Source organism: Psittacula echo, assembly GCF_963264785.1.
Source record: "Psittacula echo genome assembly, chromosome: 15".
Classification (NCBI taxonomy): Eukaryota; Metazoa; Chordata; class Aves; order Psittaciformes; family Psittacidae; genus Psittacula; species Psittacula echo.
Window position 1 is genome coordinate 8274195 of NC_137751.1, and position 24982 is coordinate 8299176.

Below are 24982 nucleotides of genomic sequence, written 5' to 3' on the forward strand. Positions count from 1 at the left end.
GCTAAGGATGATGTTCTGTGACTGCAGCTCCTGCTCTTGGCATCTGAGGCTTTGCTATGGAATAAAAATGACCAAGTAAATGTGTGAAGGAAGGACCAAAGGGAGATATCTGTCCAAGTCTGCTCAGACTTGTCATGTTAAACAGTAAAGATTACTCAAGTGCTTAAAGTAATGAGGGGAAGGAGCTCTGCTGTAATGAGTTTTTAATTGCATGCAGCAAAAGGCGATTGCCCCCACCTGTCAAAGCTATTCAGAGTTCTGCTGCTGTTCCAGAGTGCATTTACATGAAGAGAAGGTGAAGTTAAACAAAACCCTCCTGCCCTGGTGCCTGCTGTAAAATAAATCTGGACAGTGTCTGATTTCCATGCCTGGAAAAAAACCCTGCACTGACCACTTAATGTCCTCTCAACTGTGAGCCATGGGTTGGAGGACGAGACACAAGGTGCAGATGGTCCAAGGTGGCTGGGCAGGCAGTGGCAGGGCTGACCAGCTTGCCATCAGTGAGTCGGGGCAATTCCAAGCACAAACACAGGCTGGGGGAGACTGAAGGTAGCAGCCCTGAAGAGAAGGACTTGGGGTGACAAGAAGCTCCCCATGATCTGGATTCAGAGTGTGCTTGAGCCCAGAACCCCCCCCGTGTGCTGGGCTGCACCCCCAGAATGTGAGCAGCAGCTCAGGGAGGGGATTCTCCCCCTCTGCTCCACTCTGGGGAGACCCCTCCTGCAGTCCTGATCCAGCTTTGGGGCAGCAGCACAAGAGGGACGTGGAGCTGTCAGAGTGAGTCCAGAGGCCACGGAGATGCTGCGAGGGCTGGAGCAGCTCTGCTCTGGAGCCAGGCTGAGAGAGCTGGGCTGGGGCAGCCTGGAGAAGAGAAGGCTCCTGAAGGGGAGACCTGAGAGCAGCTCCAGTGCCTAAAGGGGCTGCAGGAAACCTGGAGAGGGGCTTGGGACAAGGGATGTAGGGACAGGCCAAGGGGAATGGCTTTAACCTGCCAGAGGGGAGACTGAGATGAGCTCTTAGGCAGAAGCTCTTCCCTGGGAGGGTGCTGAGGCGCTGGCACAGGGTGCCCAGAGAAGCTGTGGCTGCCCCATCCCTGGCAGTGTTCAAGGCCAGGTTGGACACAGGGGCTTGGAGCAAGCTGCTCTAGTGGAAGGTGTCCCTGCCCATGGCAGGGGGTTGGAACTGGACAGCTTTAAGGTCCCTTCAACCCAAACCATTCTGGGATTCTATGATTGCACTGTGAGTACAGTAAGATTCAGTAACAAGTTTCATTGCAAATGCAGATGCATGATTAAATTTTGAATTTTCAAGAGCCACAGATTTTCATTGAAAAGTCAGTATTTAGTCTGAGCCTGTCGTTTGACACGAATACAGTTCTGGAATTGTGGAGGAATTTTTGCAGTCCAGCACAGTGCTCGGGTGCACATGTAATCCTGATGAAAACCCAAGTTAAAATGGATCATTCTGATCTATTTTTTATGTTGCAATAAAAGTCAATATCCAGAGATAAGTGGGAAGCACAGGGCATGGAAATTGTATGAGGCTTTTGGAGGCTTTTAGGTATGACCAGGGGAAGCTGTAGAAAATAAAGAGCCTATGGAGACTGGTTGGGTGTGATGTCCCAGTGTTGTTGTGCTGTGATAACAAAGTTCTGTTCATGGCTCCAAGTGTTTGCTTGCAGAGAAGGACTAGCACTATAGACTGTGCTTTGTACCTGGGAAAACTGAGGCAGGGTAGGAAACGGCTGAGGCAAAGCAGGTCACTGGTGGAAAATCCACCTCCTGCCTCCCAATCTCAGTCTTTCTACTCCTCCCACCTCCCTCAGTGTGACTGCTCTTTACCAGGGCATAAGAGGAAGGGGGTGAGTAGTTTCACAGTGTCAGTTTCTCTCTCAACATCAACATGGCTGACTTTGAAGAGCTGGAATGAAGGGCTGCATCCAGTATTTCGGAGTGGAGCTTTTACAGAAGGAGTTTCTCTGACTTCTAGGAAGTCACTGAAGATTTATAGTCATCCTCGTGGTGTGTCTGGAGAGCTGGTGTTAAATATTGGGGTTGGGCCGCATCACTAACCATTTCCATTCTTGCTTCTCAGATTTAACTGACACAAATAAACCCATGTCCTTCTTTAAACCAACTTGAAAGTGATTACTAAAAGCAACCAAGAAGCCCAAATCCAGTCCAGTGAGGAGCAGGCATGCATGAGAGCTTGTGTATATAATTTGGACAATGCTGATGCTTGGATCACGAGCAATTTTGTTGCAGAGAGTGCTATCTATCAACATGTCATTTGAGGCTTTTTCTATTTGTCTTGGGCCAGGGCTGCCCTGGTTTTTAAACAGAGGCTCTGTCACTCAGCAGCTTGGCCGATGTTTTGTTCTCCTGTTATTTCACATGAGCCTCAATTAAACAAATGGCTAATTTATGGGCTAGCAGTTAAGGAAATTCTCTTGTTTGGTAATGAAGTTGGGAAGCCTGGAGTTACAGTGTTGAGAAACAAAGCGCTGTCATATTTAGCTCCCCAGTAATCGTTCCTTCATCATGGATTAAGATGACTGCTAGCTGTCAAGATCTCCAGCAAGGAGCCAGATCGTGGTGGAATAAATGTGCTCCTCTCTGCAGTGATAATCATCTTGGCATAAGGCGTTTCTTGACTACAGTTGTGCACAGTCGGCTCTGACACAGCACCACGGGAATCCAGAGCCCACCCAGTGCAGTTGCTCTGGATTCACACTGGTGTATCCCAGAGTAGCCGAGCTGCTTTACAAAAGGCTTCTACGTTTCACGGCCAAAAGCTCCGTGGCGTGATGAGGCTGATAAAAGCACCCTTATTAAGGACTAATGAAGAGAGCATCCCTGGTGTTGCTGCTGCAGGGAAGGTGGTGGAAGAGCTTAGGATGTACGGTGGAATGGTTTCCTTTTTTTATACTTGATGTCTTAATAACTGTCTCGGTGCATTACTGACAAATAGAACGTGACCGCCCTAATCAACTGCTACCAGTTTAAGTGGTATCAGCATCGTTAATTAACTCAAGTTTTCAGAAGTTGGGGCAGTTGAAAGCTGATGTGCTTTCATTTGGTGGGCTGCTAAGCTGGTTTTCATTGATTTGTGCTCGTGAGTTAATGAGCCATCTGAGCACTCAGTTATTCCATTTGCCTCTGCGCTTTCTTTGCTTGTGAATGATATCTTTGAAGTTTACCAAAAGAATGAGTCACGTTGTAGCTTCCTAAGAATTTTCCCCCTCTGTAGTCATCCATTTTTCATGCTGCTGAAATCATAATCTATATAATGAACGCAGGAAAAACACTGCTGTATGGAGCCATGTCTCTGCAGCTGAACTTCGGAGGTACATATCCTATTCTTTGCATGGCTGGCTGCTCTAATAAAAGAATGTTTAAAATCTCTTTCAGGCCTTTAGAGCCAGGCTAAAACATTAACGTCCATCCGTGTTTAGCACTCCCCAACTTGTCTGAGGTTGTGCACAGTCAACCTGTTTCCACGCTGGATCTGAGTTACAGTGCGTGGCTCTAATACCCTTTGCTTGGGCAGTTTAATAGAGGAAATGCCTCATAAATTTAGTAGCAAGAAAGTAATTGCTTCCAAAACATGCACAGTTTTTAATTAGCATGAGCCTGTTTCTTTTGTAGCCCTGTTTGTGCACTGTTCACCTTGCACTAATTTTAAGTGTTTGCAAAGGATCTGTCTCTTTATTGCTGGACATGACATGTGCAACTTCAGTGCAGGTGAATTATGTTTTGGGAGTGCATCATTAGCTGGGACCAGGTGCCATAAACATTGCCTGGATGAAAATGCCATTTAAAAGAAGTAGAAGTGTTCTACTCAGAGGAAGACCATAATCATAGATAATCACTCACATAACAAACCCTCTTGATGTTTGCTGTGGACGTTTGCGATTCCTTCAGCTCTCAGTGTTTCATAGGCTCTTTGAGGAGTGGTGGGATTATAGAAATTCCTCAGTTATTCTGGTGGCCTGTGACCAGAACAATCCAAGCTACTTTTTAATGTCATCAAGTCAATTCTACTCAGCAGTAAACAATAGGAGTTTCTCTAGAGCACCATGCTCAGCCTGATTTCCACCCTCCCTCTGCATGTGCAGGAGATGCAGGCAGAGATGGACTTTTTTCCAAGCAGTTCTCAGTATTTATTGAATTAATTTAAGCAAAAGATAGTAAGACTGAGGTGAGCTGGAGGGAGTTTTTCCAAGTGCCTTTTTGAGTGTTTGCTCATGTACTCAGCCCTGAAAAATAATCTGTGTGATTACTGACTGTGTTTGCACTGTCTTTACTGTGCCGGTGTTATTTTTGTATCTAGCTCATGGCCCTCAATAGCCAGGGGGGATTTCAGGCAGTTTGGACAAGTGCCCTCAGTCTCTATTTATTTATTCATTTATGTGTTTTAACAAGGGTCTGGAGTGCTGAACTCCAGGCAGTTGCTGTAGCTGACATCATCTTAGGTGAGGTCTGGGGCAGGGAGCAGAGAGGAGCACACTCAGTATCCTCCTTAAAATGCTGCCACCCTGCAGCCTGCAGACCCCAACGTGAACAAAGCTGCTGATGCCAAGCCAGAGAATTAAAGACTAACCTTGGAAACTTTGCCCCATCCCTGGCAGTGCTTTGGGATCCAGCCTGGCCTTGAACACTGCCAGGAATGGGGCAGCCACAACTTCTCTGGGCAAACTGTGTCAGCGCCTCAGCACTCTCACAGTGAAGAAGCACCACAGTGATTTGTTGTGTTGGTTGCTCATGAGACTTTCTTCCAGGCATCTCACATTTTAAAGCCAAGTGACCTTCTCAAAGGTCCTTTGGTAGCTCTAGAGCATGAGCATTTGAATGCATTCAAAGCTACTTTTGCAGGATAAAGACTGGCCAGTGTTTTACTGCTGGGGAAGACTGGGCACAGTTTGTTGATGTGTCACTGAGGGAGAGACCAATTTTTGATGCCATCTCCAAATTTGTACCTTTCCATAAGATACAGAGTGAAAAGGAGACAAACCAGCTTGTTCTCAGGGTTTGCTGTGGCTGATATGTCTGCACTGCCCTGAGCTTATGAGGAGTCAAGCTGATGATCTGAAGAGGGGCTACAGGGATGCTGGGGATAGACTATTGATCAGGGACTGTAGTGACAGGACAAGGGGTAACGGGTTCAAACTTAAACAGGGGAAGTTTAGATTGGATCTAAGGAAGAAATTCTTTACTGTGAGGGTGGTGAGGCACTGGAATGGGTTGCCCAGGGAAGTTGTGAATGCTCCATCCCTGGCAGTGTCCAAGGCCAGGTTGGACAGAGCCTTGGGTGACCTGGTTTAGTGTGAGGTGTCCCTGCCCATGGCAGGGGGATTGGAACTAGATGATCTTAAGGTCCTTTCCAACCCTAACTATTCTATGATTCTATGATGGTTTCCATGTTTCTTCTCAGGGTGTGACTTACTGCAGTAAAAGCTCAGCCGGCAATCTCACCATGGCCAATGTCCCCTGGCACGAGGAGGTGGTGCACTTCATCCAGGAGCTCACTGACCTTATCGCTATGAAATTGCCTGCGAGCATGAGCACTCGAACTGTCTCCTCATCGGTCACAAAGAGGTGAGGCTGTGCCAGGGTGTGATACCAGGCACTGTGCATCTCCTTGGAAATGCTGCACAATTGCCTTGTTCCAACGCATTTATCTCTAGAGTTAGCTGGGTACTTTTTCTGAGGGGGGAAAAAAGCATATATTTCAGAGAAAGCTAAAGATGCAGCTGGTCGTAACAACTCAGTGCTACCACAGCAATGCAGGTTTGCAGGAAGGCAGATCTAGTTCAAAAGGAAAGCATCCTCTGTAACATACACATGTCAGTGTCTTTTGTCAAAATTATTTCTCCAAAGGAAGTTCTGTTTCAAAGTTGGTGGTGAGGCACTGGAATGGGTTGCCCAGGGAGGTTGTGAATGCTCCATCCCTGGCGGTGTTCAAGGCTAGGCTGGACGAAGCCTTGGGTGGCATGGTTTAGAGGGAGGTGTCCCTGCCCATGGCAGGGGGGTTGGAACTGGATGATCTTAAGGTCCTTTCCAACCCTAACTATTCTATGATTCTAAACTTGGGTTCCTTCCTAAATGTCATCAACACAACTTGAAATGCAAGTGAAATGGCAAAAAAACCCCAACTTAATTGTAAAGGATGCAGATTATGAAAAAATATCAAGTACAATTTTGCTCTCAGAGCTTCAGAAAAGCTCAATAAAAAGATCATAAAAATGTGAGATAAAGAGCCAGCTTGGCAACTGGTGGAGCAGCTACTTCCTATGCTAATTGTGATGATTTGGCTCCTTGCATATTCCTCACTCGTGTTTGCTGAAGTCATGAGCGCTGTCACATCCCTCACTGATCTGCTGTCTGCAATGTAGGAAAGACTTAGAACTACTGGAGCAAGTCCAGAGGTGGCCATGAGGATGATCAGAGGGCTGGAGCAGCTCTGCTCTGGAGATAGGCTGAAAGAGCTGGGCTGCTTCAGCCTGGAGAAGAGAACTGTGTGGAGACATCAGAGCAGCCTTCCCGTATCTGAAAGGGGGCCTGTAAGGATGCTGGAGAGGGACTGTTCCTCAGGGACCGTAGTGATAGGATAAGTGGTGATGGGTTCAAACTTAAATAGGGTAAATTCAGGGTAGATATAAGGAAGTTCTTCCCTGTGAGGGTGCTGAGGCGCTGGCACAGGGTGCCCAGAGAAGCTGTGGCTGCCCCATCCCTGGCAGTGTTCAAGGCCAGGTTGGACACAGGGGCTTGGAGCAAGCTGCTCCAGTGGAAGGTGTCCCTGCCCGTGGGAGGGGGTTGGAAGTGGATGAGCTTTAAGTTCCCTTCCAACCCAAACTGTTCTGTGATTCTATGAACCAGGGGCTGGCTCTAGTGAGTGGTGTTCTGGGTCTTCCCATGCGAGGCAATTCCCAGTTTTCACTGGGAATAACTCCTTAAAATCACCTCTTACAAAATATCCAAAACGTTTTAATTCCACATTTGGAAATCATTAGAATGTCATTGCTGGAAGCTTCTGCATGGTTACAAAGCTGTTGCCATTTGCAGTTTTATGGGAACAGCTGTAAAGGAGCCAAAGAAACAGGGATACCTGGATACCTGGCCCTGTTTTTGTTTTAACTCACCTCAAAGTTGCTTTATTTGCAGCCTTAGTCTTGGTTGTTGCCACAGGCAACTGCGCCTGACAAAGCCTTGAATGCAAATTACTTTTTTCCTGGTTGAAGGTGAAGGAAACACATTGTCACCAAACTTACCGATGCATCATTTAAGTAACCCCATTAGTAACAAGAATAGATTGATACCGGCCCAGGAGGAATTCAACAGCTGCTTTGCTTTCCAAAGCCATTAGGAGAGGGCGTCTTTTGGAAACAATCTATGCTCAGTACGAAAATAACTAATAAAAAGAAATTTATTTCTGTTACGTTTAATTGTGAATTTCAGGCTCCAGTGGAGAATAAAATTTGTCAGTGTATATTATTTGCAGAAAATGTGTGCTCTGGGAGCAATCAAACCATAGTGAGTAATTGCAAAATCAAAGGTGTCTTTAAAAAGTTAAGGAGTTGCAGGAAGACAGTAATAAAAATCATTAGGAAATGTGATTTATTTCACTGTGTTCTTTGAGGTCTGAGTTTTGAGACTTTCAAACAATGCTCATATGAATAATTTCAAACCCCAGTATTGAAATGCCAGCCTGTAGGAAATGCCAGAAAAATAATGCCTCTTGCTTGCACCCTCTGCTCCTCAGTGTATGGAGAATCATTGATTGGCACCTGCTTACCTGGTGAATAATAGTTTAGATCTTAAGCTCTGGAGTCTCTTAAGGCCAGGGATTTATGTTGAAAAAGGGCTTTTAGGTAGAGGAAACTGCAGTTTTTAGGTCTGCTGTTACTTTCTTTTCTCAGGAAATCAAGAAGCAAATTAGAGATAGGAGCTGTTGTGGTGGTTTTGGGTACTTCAGTATCTTAAAAATGTATCATTATTCTTCCAAGTCTCTTCCCACACACACCTCCCCTTTGTGTATGCTTCCCTGCTGACCAGAAGTGGGTTCTTGGTGTCTGAGTGTCCTTTTGCAGTTAGAGGTGAGGTACTTGTGAAGGCCTTCAGGACTTGGTGGGTCTCGGGAAGTGAGATGTGTCCCACCTAACCTGGGAGGGCCTTGGATCCAGCACTCCTGCACTGTCCCGAGAGAGCATAAAAACTCTCATACACTGAAGCCTTACACCAATACGTTTGTTTTCCAGTTGCCCTTCACAAACCTTAGAACAGCTTCCAATGCCTAAAGAGGTTACAAGAAAGCTGCAGAGGGGCTTTGGACAAGGGCCTGTAGGGACAGGCCAAGGGGAATGGCTTTAACCTGCCAGAGGGGAGACTGAGATGAGCTCTTAGGCAGAAGCTCTTCCCTGTGAGGGTGCTGAGGCGCGGGCACAGGGTGCCCAGAGAAGCTGTGGCTGCCCCATCCCTGGCAGTGTTCAAGGCCAGGTTGGACACAGGGGCTTGGAGCAAGCTGCTCTAGTGGAAGGTGTCCCTGCCCATGGCAGGGGGTTGGAACTGGATGAGCTTTGAGGACCCTTCCAACACAAACTGCTCTGATTCTGTTATTTCCACTTTTTGGGGGAGCAACTGAATGTCAGCCTCTGTAAGCCTGAAGGACAAGTGATGCCGGCCACTTGTGAGTTCAGCCCTCCCTTGGCTTGGTCTGGGCTCCTGTGGGTGGGAAAGTTCCTCTTCTGTGTCTTTTCCGCCTCTTCCTCCCAGTTTTCACTTCCCCCTGCATGCTGGTTTCCAATCTCTCCTTGAGGTGTGCCTGGTATGTTTTGGCTCCATCTTGGTTATCTTTCTTTAGCAATAGTGCTGAATTCTTGAGAAATCATATTTGCTTTGTAGCAAATCCTATAAACACAGTGGTACAACAAAATCTAATTTATTACAGTGCTTTTGAACTAATTGGCTGAGATATTGACACAGCAGCAACTTTATAATTTAACAGTTAATTCAAGTAACATTTTCCCTAGAGACACCTTTGGTGGCTGCTTTTCCTGGGCTCTAACAATAGGTGTATCTTCAAGACAACCGTAACAAGTGCCTGACAAGGGGGAATGTGCTGCAGTTGCCTTGCAGCAACGGTTTGTTTTGAATGAGAGTTTGCATCTTGGTAATTTCCAGAATAATCCCGCCCCGCTCTGCTTTGTTGATTTTGCTTTATGTGTGTGTTTACCACCCGCTCCCTTGTGTCGAAGCAGTTGCCTGCCAATTATCTCCTATTATGTTCACTTAAATATCTACCTCGCTTTGCAAGCAGGTTGGTTTCCTGCCACGTTCTCCCTGTTGCTTTCCAGCTGCGAGTTTCTATTAGAATCTCAGAATCACAGAGTGGTTTGGGTTGGAAGGGACCTTAAAGCTCTTCCAGTTCCAACCCCTTGTCCTGTCCCTACAGGCCTTCGTCCAAAGCCCCTCTCCAGGTTTCCTGCAGCCCCTTTAGGCACTGGAGCTGCTCTAAGGTCTCCCCTTCAGGAGCCTTCTCTTCTCCAGGCTGACCCAGCCCAGCTCTCTCAGCCTGGCTCCAGAGCAGAGCTGCTCCAGCCCTCGCAGCATCTCCATGGCCTCCTCTGGACTCGCTCCAACAGCTCCACGTCCCTCTTGTGTTGGGGGCCCCAGAGCTGAATTTGTATCCTGAAGAGTCCAATTTGTACCGTACCATGTGCTGCTGCTCAGGCTGGTCCTTAGCAAGTCTGTTGGTACAAGAAAGCATCCTTGCCTCTTCCCTGTGCTCCTGGTATTGATGCTGTGTCAATTATCCATGCACAGCACAGGCAATAGTCTTGAAATCCTGTTGCTTTTTGCTCTCTTTGGAGGTCTCAGTTAACAGGGTGAAATGCATGGCTGGTGAGCTCAGAAAATTGGTGGCCATCATCCTTTTTTTCCCTTAATAAATGGATACATGTATCATACAGTAGCAGACCCAAATCTGTACCCTGGATCCAGATGTTCCTTTTTGGTGCAAACACAATCCCTTGTCTTACCAGATGGGTTATTTCCCAGGTAGATGTGGTCTGGGTTAACATGGCAGGGTGAGCCTGGCATCCACAAAACCACCCAAGCCAGGTGCTTTTAGGAAGGTGTCCGTAAGCATTTCACTTCCCATAACCCAAATGCAATGCTGTGGCACACAGGGTACCTCCAAGGCAGGTGCCATGGGTAGTTTGACCTGGAATGAGCTGGGCAGAGTTCGTAGCCTGGCCAGAGGTGCTCATCACTCTCCATCAACCAGGAAGTCTTCCCAGCAAAGAGGGAATCGGCCTTTTCCTTCCCACTTGGTTTTCCAGCCCCACTCGTGTCTGTACCGTCGGGGCTTGGATGGAACATGATGGCTTCGTGTGCATCCTGGCTGCACTTACAGAAGGCTTGAGAGGTTGGGTGAAAGGCATTGAAGTTGTTCCATGCTGAGCATTTCATCTATATTTAGGGAGGAAAAGGAAGCACTTAACTACCAGCTGCAGATCGACTGACAAGGGTTATATTAGAGGAAAATAGTCCATCACATTTTATTTCCTTCCTGCCTTGCAAGTCATTTGGAGAGTGCAATCTGTCCTTGCGATCCGGCATCCCAGATCCAGGATTTGGATCATGTTCTCTGTTTGTTCATCCCTCAGTTATCTTGCACCTATGACAGCATCACAGTGCAAGGGGAAAAACAAACTTGGGCTGCTACTTTGTGGCAGAAGATCACTGAATAGGTGCAAGATCCCATGTCTGCAGGAGGCAGAGGGGATAGGGCCGCTCCCCAGCTTGAGGACAAGGTGTCCCAGTAGCCAAAGAACAGCCTTGATGCAGGCATGTGTATGAAATGTTAAGTTCCCTGAAGGTTTTCTTTCTTTCTGTTGTCTCTTTCCAAAAAGGAGGGTGGCTCTGCTGTGCTTGATCTCTTAGTTATTAAAAGAAGATCACCGTTGTGCTAAAGTAATACGGTTTTCATCTATCGGAATTAAAACTGTCTGGATGTAGCCCTGGCTTAATTGGCAGAGGAGATGTTCTCCTCTGCAGTGGGTAGGGATTTAAAAGAAAGAAATCTGCAATAATGAATCATTTCTTTAGAATAACTCGCACGAGATTAGATTTTATAAATAGAAGGTAAGGAGTTCCAGAGGAACAGTCCCATGGGCGAAGGGCTATGCAGCTCTGGTGAGGGTCAGATCAGCCTTGGTTTGGTGTCTCCTTTTTGTTTCACTTGGAAAACACAATAGCAAATCCCATTTCCAGGTATTCTAGTTGCCAGCTTTGGATGGAGGTTCATCTCCTTTAACATGTCTGATTGCTAATGAGCACTTAAATCACTGAATGTATGACTACAAGGCTACTTTTTGTTTCCATCTAAGACTGATGGAAACTGTTGGTACATGATGGAAGCTGTTGGTACATTGGTACTGTTCAGGGACAGTGTTTGCAAAGTCATGGAGGGGTTCCAAGCTCGGATATTCCCATGACTCGGTGTAACTGTGCACGTTTTCATTTAGCCCTGAGGACAAGGGATGTAGCGAGATTCTTGCCTCGTGCGCGTGGTGTCCTGTTAGGTTGGTTATATCTTCTATTGCATGTATTTGTAACTTCCAGCTTAATCCTGATTTCTTCCTACTGAAGCCTAAGGTTATGAATGATAATTAAAAAGAAAAGCTTTTTAGCTTTTTAACAAGCATTATGACCCTATTAAGATTAATTTATCTGCAGTATTTTGTGTTCTTTTCCTGAGTGACTCCAGTTCAAGTCACTTCCAGTGCTGAACAAAGGGAGCCTTAAATAATTGTGAGCCTTAATTTGGTGAGAAACCCTGTGTAATAATTCAATGAGTTATTGGTTTGACTTCATGCTGGTAGGTGGCAAAATCAGTCAGAGCAGTTGATAATGTCAGTGCTTTGCACTCCCATTATATATGATCTGTTTAATAACACCCCAAGTGAAAACATAAACGCTGTTTTGTTTATTGCAATAATGGGCTGTCTTCAAGTTTAAATTAGGGAGCTTAGGACTGGAGCCGTCAAGATCATTTTTCCAGCTGTCTTTTTGATGTTGTGCCCAGAGAAGTGGCTGACGGTGGAGATCAGCAATAGAAAACCAGTAGCTGACAGCTGATGTGTTGCGCATCTGGAGTGGTAACCAGTGCCCGAGTGACACCTCTGACATGGCATTATGCTCTGCTCCGACACGGCCTGTTTCAGGTACCTGAGGTCTTAAATGCTTCTAAGCCAAGTGACCTTAGAGCACCTCTGCTATTAGGAAAGGCTGAGACAGCTGCACTGTCCAGACAGGTCATGAGACTTTGTCTACCCATTGCAGGAAATCCAGATGTGTTTGTTACCCCACCAAAGGTGTGGATGTGGCTCACAGAGCCACATCTCTGCCAGCTTGGTGCTGTATTGGTCTGTAACAGTCCTTTACAACCCCTATGCTGCAGCAGAGCTGGGTCTGTAAGAGGAAATAAAAGAGATTGATAATAATCTCTTAAAAATTATTATTTAAATTATTAAATACTTTCTTATAATTTATTATTAGTTTTTATCTACATTATATATAATTCCTATTATTTTACCTTATAATGGGATACTTACTTATTATTAGCATTACCCTTTATTGTATTATTGAATTATTTGTTTTAACATAAATTATATTAAAGTAATTAATCATAGAAGGGTGCTAACTCCTGCCCTGCTGTGTGGCCGGTTGTGGCTGCAGTGTAAAAAGTAGCCAAGCTGGATTAATTTTTGTATTCACACGTTCACATATGTCACTGCATGCTGATGTGTTTTGATGCTGCTGTATTGTTCCAGCTGCTGCCAGGGGTTCCAAGGAGAGGACCATTTCTTCTACAGATGTTTTCCGAAGTATCATCATAGACTGGTTTGGGTTGGAAGGGACCTTAAAACTCGTCCAGTTCTAACCCCCGGCATGAACAGGGACACCTTCCACTAAACATGGAATTAAAAAGTAAATAATTGGGCAGAGAAGAGATTCAGAACAGCCCTGCGGAGAAGGACTTGGGGGTGTTGGTCGATGAAAAAATGAACATGAGCCGGCTGCAGTGTGCGCTCGCAGCCCAGAAAGCAACCGTATCCTGGGCTGCATCAAGAGGAGCGTGACCAGCAGGTCGAAGGAGGTGATCCTGCCCCTCTACTCTGCTCTCGTGAGACCTCCCTTGGAGCATTGTGTGCAGTTCTGGTGTCCTCAACATAAAAAGGACATGGAACTGTTGGAACAAGTCCAGAGGAGGCCACGAGGATGATCAGGGGACTGGAGCACCTCCTGTATGGAGACAGGCTGAGAAAGTTGGGGCTGTTCAGCCTGGAGAAGAGAAGGCTGCGTGGAGACCTCATAGCAGCCTTCCAGTATCTGAAGGGGGGCTACAAGGATGCTGGGGATGGACTCTTCATCAGGGACTGTAGTGACAGGACAAGGGGTAACGGGTTCAAACTTAAACAGGGGAAGTTTAGATTGGATCTAAGGAAGAAATTCTTTACTGAGAGGGTGGTGAGGCACTGGAATGGGTTTTCCAGGGAGGTTGTGAATGCTCCATCCCTGGAGGTGTTCAAGGCCAGGTTGGATGAGGCCTTGGGTGAGATGGTTTAGTGTGGGGTGTCCCTGCCCATGGCAGGGGGGTTGGAACTGGATGATCTCAAGGTCCTTTCCAACCCTAACTATTCTATGATTCTATGATTCTAACTGACCTGTGCACAAAGCCAGTCTCCAGCTCCCAGGACAATGCTTTTCCTTAACAGCAAAAGAATACATTTAAGCTCAGTAAAGGAAGTATTTCAAGGAAAAGTCAGTGAAGGATGGGCTGGTGATATCCCGCCTGCTTCTCCAAAGATAAGTTATCTTCTTAGATAAGAATCTAGATGGAGTGTAGTAGCTTTGGGTTTGTTTGTAAAGCACGCTGCATGTTTAAGTGCTTATGTGGTGCAGGAACTGTGACCTTTGCAGGCTCTGAATGCATTACTTCCCTTAAAAAGGATTTGTGCACAAAACTATTTTACGTTTGGGTTTTTTTTCCCCACAGATGCAGGAATCAGGCAGGATTTGTATTGTTGTGCCCCGCTGTCACGTCTGTAAGGAGTGATTGGTGGTGGGACCATGGGGGCTGGAGCTTGGGGACCAGAGTGTGGGGACTCTAGGAGCACAAGCTCCAATGGGAAGGTGTCTGCTGGCTCCCACATCATCTCACTGCTCCAGCAAAGCTTGTGGAGGGCGAGATTTTCTTTCCAGACAGCACAGCCTGGCTTCAGAGCAAGCTGAAGGAGCTTTTTTCTGGTTCTTTTTATGATGCTAGCTTAAAAAAAACCCAGAAGGTTTCAGCCATTTGTCTTCTGTCGATGTATTTATCACCTTAAAAGACTTAACCAGGTAGTGAAAAATTCAATAAAACCCCTGACTGCATTAGTTTGAAATAACACCGATGTTTAGCACTGGCTTGCCTGTTATATGGATGAAACTGTTTCGGGTCTTAAATCTTTTGTTGTCTGTGGAATAATCACAAGACTGTTAAAATGCAATCTGTAAATGTTGTGGGCAATTGAGGCTGTTCTCCCCCACCCCATGGTTGTCTGGTTTTTTTATTCCTCAGCAGAAGTAATTGCTTTCCATGACACACTTAAAGGATTGCTCCCATTTCTTCGTGTTTTATAGCTGTGCTATTCCAGCACTACAAATATTTAATATTTTTTAATCTGCTTTTGTAATGAATCCCAGACAGCTTTTGCTGGGTTGCTGTGGTGGGAACGGTGTCATCACCTTCATCTGCAGGCAGCATCTCCCAGCCTTGACAGCTGTGTTCAGGAGCTGCATGTTCAGATGGAGTTAAAATGACAGAGCTTAAACCCTCCCTTTGGTGCCCTAGCCCGGGTGGCTTTTTTGGTCGTTCTGTGCTAGGTTTCTCTTGGTTGGCCTCAGGGATATCTAGGGACCCATCTCATGTGGTAGGAGCACTCCCTACCCATTGTGGCAATAAGCTCAACAGCTTGTGTGCTGAGCAACTCTCTCATGTGCCATGTGTGTTAAAGGCTTTGCTGGATCCTGTGGGTTGGAGGAGTTGCCCTTAATTTGTGTGAGAATCTGTTGGGTGTTAATGAATCAGGTTTGGGGGGAGCAGGGACTCTTACACATGGTGTGAACTTGTCACCTGGCACCTCCTCACACACTGGGAGGGAAGTCCAGGTCTCCTGAGGCTGGATCCTGTTTGGGACCTCCTGCTTACAGGTGATGTGTTGTCTCTTCTGTTGTTGCTTTACTTGTGGCTGCTCACACAGGGAAGGACATGTCTCCTTGGTGACCCATAGCCTCCACCTTCACCTATGAATGATGACTGTTGGGCAAACTTATTTCCAGTGAGACTTGCTCCTGCTGTTCTGACCCTGTGGTTTCACATCTCCTTGTGGAGCACAGCTCCTGCTGGAATGACACAGGCAGCAATAGATCAGCATTAGCAATGTTTGATTGCAAAATTCTGCAGGTGTCAGCAGTTTTTCCAACCAAAAAAGCTTTTAGCTCTTGGGCAGAAAGTCAGGTGCCATTTTAAATGCAGAGCCATCAGGATTTTGAAACATAAACCCAAGCAGGGAGTTGGTCTCCTTTTCCTCTTTTTAACTTTTCTTCTTCAGGATGAAATACATAAGAAGCTCTTCGCTAGGATAAATCCTAATTGAGGATTCAGTCAAGGCTGTTGCTAAATGAGCAGAGCAGGACTGCTACACAAATGCAGCTTCAGCTCATCAAAGTAAGCAATTCTTAAAATTCTCACATAGAAAGAGGATTCACATCATTAAACCTCTTTATCATCTCCCCGTTCCCTAAAACAGCCCTTTTGCCCCTTTCAAGAATCAACCAAATCCTTCCCAGTCCCCACAGCACACAGCTCTGGTGTTGCTCCTGTATTATTTTTCCCTGGAGTTAGCGAATGCCAGACTGGTTTGGGTTGGAAGGGACCGTAAAGCTCATCCAGTTCCATCCCCTGCCATGGGCAGGGACACCTTCCACTAGAGCAGGTTGCTCCAAGCCCCTGTGTCCAACCTGGCCTTGAACACTGCCAGGGATGGGGTGAGGAGCAGGCTTCAGTTGACCTTGGAAGGGTCACTTTGTTAAGGGGTACCTGGACATTATCTCAAATTTACACACTTTCTTCAGGGCTCTTCCCCAAACCAGGGTCTTTCAGGTGTAAGTGACACCTGACAAATGCACACAGACTTGGGAAGGCTTTGGGATGCACTGTGGAAGTGTTCCTCCTCCAAAGCGGGGCTGTAATGGTGGTAGGTAGTGGTGGGACTTTGAAGGATCCAGTAAAGCACCCAAGAGTCAACTGCCCATGGAGATTATCTGCTGGTAGACAGCACTAAATGAGAAAGCTGTAACAGCCACCCTGTATCTGTGTGTGTTTTCAAACACTGTGGATGAATGTGGCTGAGAAACAGAAAGTTCTGGGTTTTGTTCACCTGCATTTATGTTTTTTTTTGCTATCAAAGCAGTTACCGTGCAGTAGTTTCTGGATGGCTTTACCCTGGACATTGTGGTCACTAGAAAATTGAAACTTACTATATAGAATCATAGAATCATAGAATAGTTAGGGTTGGAAAGGACCTTGAGATCCTCTAGTTCCAATCCCCCTGCCATGGGCAGGGACACCTCACACTAAACCATGCCACCCAAGGCTCTGTCCAACCTGGCCTTGAACACCACCAAGGATGGAGCATTCACAACTTCCCTGGGCAACCCATTCCAGTGCCTCACCACCCTAACAGTAAAGAATTTCTTCCTTATATCCAATCTAAACTTCCCCTGTTTAAGTTTGAACCTGTTACCCCGTGTCCTGTCAATACGGTCCCTAATGTATAGCCCATCCCCAGTGTCCTTGTAGGCCCCCTTCAGATACTGGAAAGCTGCTCTGAGATCTCCACGCAGCCTTCCCTTCTCCAGCCTGAACAGCCCCAACTCTCTCAGCCTGTCTCCATACGGGAGGTGCTCCAGTCCCCTGATCATCCTCGTGGCCTCCTCCGGACTTGTTCCAACAGTTCCATGTCCTTTTTATGTTGAGGACACCAGAACTGCACACAATGCTCCAAGTGAGGTCTCATGGGAGCAGAGTAGAGGGGCAGCGTCACCTCCTTCGACCTGCTGGTCACGCTCCTCTTGATGCAGCCCAGGATACGGTTGCTTTCTGGGCTGCGAGCGTACACTGCAGCCGGCTCATGTTCATTTTCTGATAGACCAACACCCCCAAGTCCTTCTCAGCAGGGCTGCTCTGAATCTCTTCTCTGCCCAACCTGTAGCTGTGCCTGGGATTGCTCTGACCCGGGTGTAAGACCTTGCACTTGGCATGGTTAAACTTCATCAGGTTGGCATCAGCCCACCTCACAAGCGTGTTGAGGTCTCTCTGGATGGCATCCCTTCCCTCCAGCGTATCAACTGAACCACACAGCTTGGTGTCATCAGCAAACTTGCTGAGGGCGCACTCAATCCCACTGTCCATGTCACCGACAAAGATGTTGAACAAGACCGGTCCCAACACCGATCCCTGAGGGACACCATTCATCACTGGTCTCCAGCCGGACATCGAGCCATTGACCACAACTCTTTGCTTGCGGCCATCCAGCCAGTTCTTTATCCACCGAGTGGTCCACCCATCAAATTGATGTCTCTCCAATTTAGAGACAAGGCTGTCGTGTGGGACAGTGTCGAACGCTTTGCACAAGTCCAGGTAGATGACGTCAACTGCTCTGCCCCTGTCCATCAGTTCCGTAGCCCCATCCTAGAAGGTGACCAAATTGGTCAGGCAGGATTTCCCTTTAGTGAAGCCATGATGGCTGTCACTGACCACCTTGTTGTTTTTCATGTGCCTTAGCATGCGTTCCAGGAGAATCTGCTCCAAGAGTTTGCCAGGCACAGAGGTGAGACTGACTGGTCTGTAATTCCCCAGGTCATCCATTTTCCCCTTCTTGAAAATGGGGGTTGTATTTCCCTTTTTCCAGTCATCAGGAACTTCACCTGACTGCCACAATTTTTCAAATATGATGGCCAGTGGCTTAGCAACTTCATTCGCCAGCTCCTTCAGGATCTGTGGATGGATTTCATCAGGTCCCATGGACTTGTGTACGTTCAGGCTCTTAAGATGGTCTCGAACCAGATCCTCTCCTACAGTGGGCCTAGGGTCTTCATTCTTACAGTCCCTGCGTCCGCCTTCCAAGACTTGGGTGGTGCGGTCAGAGCCTTTGTCAGCGAAGACCGAGGCAAAGAAGTCATTAAGAACCTCAGCCTTCTCCAAATCCCGGGTAGCCAGTTCTCCCAATAGGTTCTGGAGGGGGCCTACGTTGTCCCTAGTCTGTCTTTTATTCACTACGTACCTATAGAATCTCTTCCTGTTATCCTTAACATCTCTAGCCAAGTTTAATTCCAACTGGGCCTTAGCTTTCCTAACCTGGTCCCTAGCTTCCCGGACAACATCCCTGTATTCTTCCCAGGCCACCTCTCCTTGCTTCCACCTTCTATAAGCCTCTTTTTTCCTTTGAATTTTCCTCAGCAGCTCCTTATCCACCCAAGGAGGTCTCCTGGCCCTCCTGCTGCACTTCCTTCTAGTTGGGATGCAACACTCCTGAGCCTGTAGTAGGTGATCCTTGAATATCAACCAACAGTCTTGGGCCCCCCTGCCCTTTGGGGCTGTATCCCATGGAACCTTACTAAGCAGGTTCCTGAAGAGACCAAAGTCTGCTCTCTTGAAGTCCAGGGCAGTGAGCTTGCTGCATGCTCTTCTCCTGTCCTGAGGATCTGGAATTCGACCATCTCGTGATCGCTGCAGCCAAAGCTGCCCTGGAGCATCCCATTTCCAACCAGCCCTTCCCTGTTGGTGAGCACTCGGTAAAGCATGGCACCTCTCCTTGTTGGCTCCTCTATTTCTTGCAGAAGGAAGTTGTCTTCCACACAATTGAGGAACGTCCTGGATTGCTTATGCCGGGCTGTACTGTTGCTCCAACAGATGTCAGGGTGGTTGAAGTCCCGCATGAGAACAAGGGCCTGCGAGTGTGAGGCTGTTCCTGTCTGCCTATAGAGTGCTTCATCCACAGATTCCTCTTGATCAGGCAGTGTGTAACAGATCCCCACAGTAATGTCTCCCATCACTGTTCTCCCTTTAACCCTGACCCACAAACTCTATTGACTGCTCACCCGTCCCCAGACAGAGTTCCATACTCTCCAGCCTATCCCTAACATAAATAGCAACTCCCCCTCCCCACCTGCCAGGCCTGTCTTTTCTAAAGAGCCTGTAACCTTCCATTCCAATACTTCAGTCATAGGAGCCATCCCACCATGTTTCTGTGATGCCTATTATATCATACCCCCATAGACGTGCACACATCTCTAATTCCTCTTGTTTGTTCCCCATGCTACGGGCGTTTGTATAGAGGCATCTGAGCTGAGCTCCAAATGAAGCCGGCTCATTGGCTGGAGCTGCTGGAATATCTCTATATGGCTCTGAGCATTTATTATAGGTGCTGGCAACTGACTGGGTTGGTGTTGGGATGGAATAACGCCCCCCTCCCCCAGCACATATAGTTTAAAGCATCCTTGACCAGTCTGGCAAGCCTCCTGCCAAAACCACTCATCCCCTTCTTTGTCAGACCGGCTCCGCCAGCTCTCAGTAGACCTGGCCTACTAACTTTGGTCCTGTGTTCAAGACACCCAAACCCCTGGATATGGCACCACTGTTCTAACCATTTATTCACCTGGCCAATCCTCTTAGCCTTTTTAGGGTCCTCCCCTGTGTCCTGGAGAATTGACGAAGAGACAATCTGCTGGGATGGGAGCGGGGATGCAGGCAGGATCCACCTGCACGGCCACGGTCGAGGTGCTCGGGAGCGCACCCGCATCCGCTGCGGCAGCGCTGCTGGAGGGGGCTGCTCTGGGCTCAGGGGTCCCCAGCGTGCAGGCAGCGGGGCTGAGGCTGCGCTCGGGGCTCAGCTCCCAGCCCCTGGGGCGGGCAGAGCAGGTGACTCTGGTCGTGACGCTCCACTCGCCTCTGTGCTGGGAGCCAGAGGAGGTGGTGCTCTTCATGAGGTTGCCCTCTTCTTGCTCCCGGCAGGCCGTCCAGCTGGTGCTGGCCACAGGGCTGCCCTCCCGCCACCAGCTGAACTCGGCCCAGCACTCGCTGGCTCTCTGGCTCTTCTCCAAGCCGCTGCCAGCACAGCAGTCCTCGCGCACCAGGAGTTTGTGCGCTTCCTCCCCGCACTCCTTCTCCGTGGCCTCACGGAGCTTGCGCACAAACTCCAACATGTGGCTCCGCAGGTCGGGGCTCAGCACCGCGACCAGGACGTCTTCATCCAGGCCGTAGACGGGCAGCACGTCCAGGATCATGTTTGTCAGCACAAACGCCTTGAAGCTCCCCAGCCCAAAGAACCGCTCCAGCTCCCGAGACACCCAGGGCTTCAGCAAGTCCAGCAGCTGTGTGTACTTCTGGAAAAGGGACGCCCAGGAAGTGGCCGGGAAGCCCCCCACGTACTCTGCAGCCATAGCACAGGGTTGGTGCACCCCGGGTGCTGCTGGCACTGGCAGTCCAGAAAGACCTTCCCCTTGAGCGCTGAGCGATGCTGCTGCAGGTGCTCCTCTGGGAACTCCTCAGAGTCGTCTCCCACAGCAAGTGCCCTATGGAACTCGCTGGGTGGAATATAAGCAGTGCGAGCAGCAACGTCACAGGGCGTGGCTGGGGGACGTCACAGAGCGTGGCCTGGGGCTGTCCCTGGGAAAGCAGTTTAACATGCACCCAGCTTGTCTTAGCACACGTGGTGTTTGGTGTTTCTCATTGCTCCCTCGCTCAGCAACGTGCTGCTTTTCCTTCCAGTTCAAGATCAATGGCAAGTGGAACACTTGGATGAAGTCCGTCCGCTTCCAGGAGCTGGTGCGAGCACAGGATCAGAGCGGAGGCTCCCAGACTTTCACAGTGGCCAATGACACAGCCAGGACTCCTCATTGGGCACTCTTTGGCTCCAGAGAGAGGGGATTCGATCCCTTGGATGTGAGATACCAGTGGAAAACCAAAGCGAGGGACATCTGGGTGCTGAGGCTGGGGCTCACTGAACTCAGGACTGGTTGGCTGCTGAGGTTTGGTCTCCATTTCTAGGCTAACACTGGTTCTGAATCTATTTACTTAGACTTTTCTGATGTGTGATGTGGAGAAGGAGGGCAAAGACTTTATTTGACCCTTTTCCCCGGTTTTTAGGGCTCCTTGGATGAAAATATTTATATTGCTTTCTATCTCAAGGTACATCACAAATGGTGTATTGCTGGCAGTTTATCCTAATGGGCAGCACAATGAGGGAAGGCAGTGGCTGTGGTCTCCACAGCAGAGAGCACTTGGAGCTGGATGAGGAGGGGGAACATTCATTTGACTTCTGTGCCCTGGTGCAAGGAGAGACCGGCATGTGCTGGCACCAACTGGCAGCAAAATATTTCACATCCTTGAGTGCCAAGGGGACTTCAACACCACAACTTGGTTGGATCTGTGTGGGTAAGACTGCAGATGGATCTGGATTTAAAAGCCTGAGCCCTGCTGGAAATGTCATTGCGCAGGCCGTAACAGATCTATGTATTGTAAAAACTGGTGCCAATTCCTATGAAGACCCCCATCCCATCCACTTGGGAATGCTCTAAGTAACAGCATCCCTATTAATGTCTTCTGCAGTTTCTGGTATCTCTCCAAATATCTTCCAGGTTCATGGGCTTGGCAATGGATATTTTCTAAGTAGTTTTATCCCACTCCCAGCAGCCCTAAGCAGTGTATAGAACTCTTCAAAGCCCTGTTAGGCTCTGGCTGTGTGTGTAAAGTGTCCTGCTGATGGTGAGAACGTGCTGTGGGGAGCCAGCAAGCTTGGCCATCAGTGGGTGGCTTCCTTTGCTCCACCCAGGCAGGTCAACAGCATTGCTGCTGGTTTGGGTAATCTGATGTAAATGAAAACTGAATCCAGCTGCAGAAACAGACCCAGAGGTTGGGGGAAGAAACCGTGGTCATGCTCAAGTATTTTTGTTTTCCTGTTGGGCTCCAGGAGCAGAGATCAGAGGTGTCCTCAGTGCTCCCACCTTAAAGGTGAGGTCCATAAGCCTGCAGTTCCCAGTGGCAGTGTAGGTGGTGAGTGTTGCTGAGATTGTGACTTTTTTTTTCAAACACCTAATTTTTTGCTGTGTAAAAATTGTTTCTAAAGAAGAAAGAAAATAAAATCATTTTCCTGTGAGCACTTTTGGTGTGTCACTGCTGCACGAGTCTGTGTAAAAGAGGATGCTGAAGGGATTTTAAGATCAAAAGCACAGATGTTGCTGAATATCTGCTTTTTTTCTTCATAGCATGTGAGGTGGAATGAGAGAGCATCTGTGTGTCCATGGGTAATGCAGAGGGCTTGGCTGGTGTCCAAGCAGGACAGAGCTGGAGACTGAGCTTGGTGTACTACATGTCCCAGCTGGGCTAATGAAACCCTGTGCCCAGGCCTCCATGTGCCATGGCCCAGCTCATGTGGCTGAGATGAACCGGGCCATGGTCATGGTGAGATCTGATCTTCTGGGCTTCTAGGTGCTGCTTCCTAGCTAAGACTCTCCATGTGCTTCATCCCCCATTCACGTGTGCTGGTGAGCACTCAGCTCGATTGGAATGGCTCTCGTTTGTTGCATGAGAAGGATCTACAGGTATTTCACTGTCTCTTCATCACCAATCTCCTGTGGGTCACATTAACTGAGGTCAGTGGCAGCCTTGGCAAGGCTTGAGATTTCTGTGGGAGTCTGTTAAATCTGGAGCATCGATTGCATGTGAGTGCAGCTGGACTCTTGGGTCAGCGTGTTTGATATCCACAATAACCTACCTCCTCCCCTTAATGGATGACAGCTCTCTGTACCTGTTGTTCCTTTCTGGGCCAGACACCTCCATCCTGCATCCACCTCCCTGATGGATGAAGCAGCCATAAATCACCTGTATTGACCCCAATCTCTTGCTTGTTCACGATGAGCTCTGGTAGCAGCCAGTGCTCTCTTGGGAGAGGTGGCCCCAGTGCTGCCAGAGCCCTGGGGCTGCTGTTCCTCAATGGCAGCTGTGAAATGCAGTATGTGAAATGCCCCATAGAGCCCTGACAGTGCCTTCCCTTAGAAATCCTACAGCAGCCCTAAAGAAAACTGTCTGTGTGGTTTTCCTGGGCTGTGACATTGGCACTATTCCTCCTCCCAAGCCCTCTTTGGGACACACAGATTGCTGCTGTCCCTGTTACACAGTGCTTCTGCATGGGCCATTTGGTTCACTCAAAATAACATGTAGGTGCTGTAAGAGGCCTTTGCCTGATCCTCCCTGTGTCCTCTCATTGCCTCCATCCTTCATCTTGATCCTCCCTGTGTCCTCACATAACCTCCATCCTTCTCCTGTGTCCTCCCTGTGCTCACTCCATCCTTCTTCCTGATCCTCTGTATGTCCTCACACTCCCTCCATCATAGAATCACAGAGTGGTTTGGAAGGGACCTTAAAGCTCATCCAGCTCCAACCCCTGCCACGGGCAGGGACCCCTTCCACTAGAGCAGCTTGCTCCAAGCCCCTGTGTCCAACCTGGCCTTGAACACTGCCAGGGATGGGGCAGCCACAGCTTCTCTGGGCACCCTGTGCCAGCGCCTCAGCACCCTCACAGGGAAGAGCTTCTGCCTAAGAGCTCATCTCAGTCTCCTCACTGGCAGGTTAAAGCCATGGTCTAGGCTGCAGCCCTCCTTGCTGTGCTGCAGCTCTGTCCATTGTGCTGCCATTGTGCCCTGACTCAGAGTGACTCATCTGGGACGGGTGCTGTGTTTTGTGTTTGGGTGAGGATAAATATATTTGTTTCTCAAAATCTTCAGCTGGAAAGCATCCTGCGAACAGAGAATTGTCATCCATCAGCATTGTCTTCATCTGGCTCCGCTCCTAAATCATTTATGAAGTCAGAGCCGCTGTTGTGCCTCGAGGGGATAGGAAGGAGATAGCTGAATTAATCGAGGGAAGGGCGTCTTGCTCATTTTGTCAGCTGAGAACTGAGCCAGGAGTTGGCAAAGGCTGCGGCCCCACGGGAGGGGACCCAGCCCAGCAGTGAGAACATGAGCTGCTCTTGCAGCTTGCTGTGATGAAGGGAGGCAATTAATCCACGGTAAAGATTTCAGAAAAAGCCTTGGGTTTCTGGAGCCGAGTGTTCCCGGAGGTGGGAGCTCATCAGCTCCTTCCCTTCCTCCTCTTTGTCTGTCTCCTCCCCTTGCCAGCCAAGTGACACTGACTGGCTGGAGGTGACAGGAGCTCCTAGGTCTTATTTCCAGCATTGACGGGCCAGGTTGGATGGGGCTTGGAGGAACTTGCTGTAGTGGAAGGTGTCCCTGCCCATGGCAGGGCATTGAAACTGGATGACCTGTAAGGTCCCTTCCAACCCCAACCAGTCCGTGAGTCTATGGAATGTCAGGCTTTTATTGGGTATGCTCAAAACCTTCCTGGTACAGCTGCCCAGCAAGAAGATGATGGTAAACTAGTGCTCTTTCCCCCATCTCCCCCCCTGCCACTGCTTCTGTGTCTCATGACCCCCCCTTTGCTGTGTAGGAGCAGCTTGAAGGTTTACAAAAATATGTTCATTTGGGGTTTATTTTCAATAAAAGGCAAGATCTGTAGGAATCCAGCCCAGAAACCCAGAAACAGACCCACCAGCACTGTATTTCGTTGAGACACACATGCTTCGCTCACATGAAGATGCCCCCAGTAATTCCATGTTTATTCCACCCCTCGAATCATGCTTATGAACAGATCACCCTGAGGATGATACAATATATTGTCCAAATATTATGGAAATCTGCTCTGCAGATCATTGCAGAAGGAAAACCTGTGGTGAGCTCCGTAGGCAGGAGCTGAGGCTGTGGAACGCTGGGTCAGGGCATTAGCACTCTACTAAATACAATCCTGTTCTTTGGCAGCA

The 24982-nt window shown here is 48.3% G+C and overlaps 1 protein-coding gene across 1 annotated transcript in view; it reads left to right on the forward strand.

Moving 5' to 3' along the window:
- Window positions 1-24982, forward strand: part of LOC308227350 (S-adenosyl-L-methionine-dependent tRNA 4-demethylwyosine synthase TYW1-like) — a gene marked incomplete at both ends in the record, with an annotated part of 112272 nt that overhangs the window by 59737 nt on the left and 27553 nt on the right. Inside the window, 3 exon segments of the mRNA XM_080629894.1 lie at window positions 5434-5536; window positions 5539-5597; window positions 20878-21124. Coding sequence (XP_080486020.1) covers window positions 5434-5536; window positions 5539-5597; window positions 20878-21124 — 409 coding nt within the window.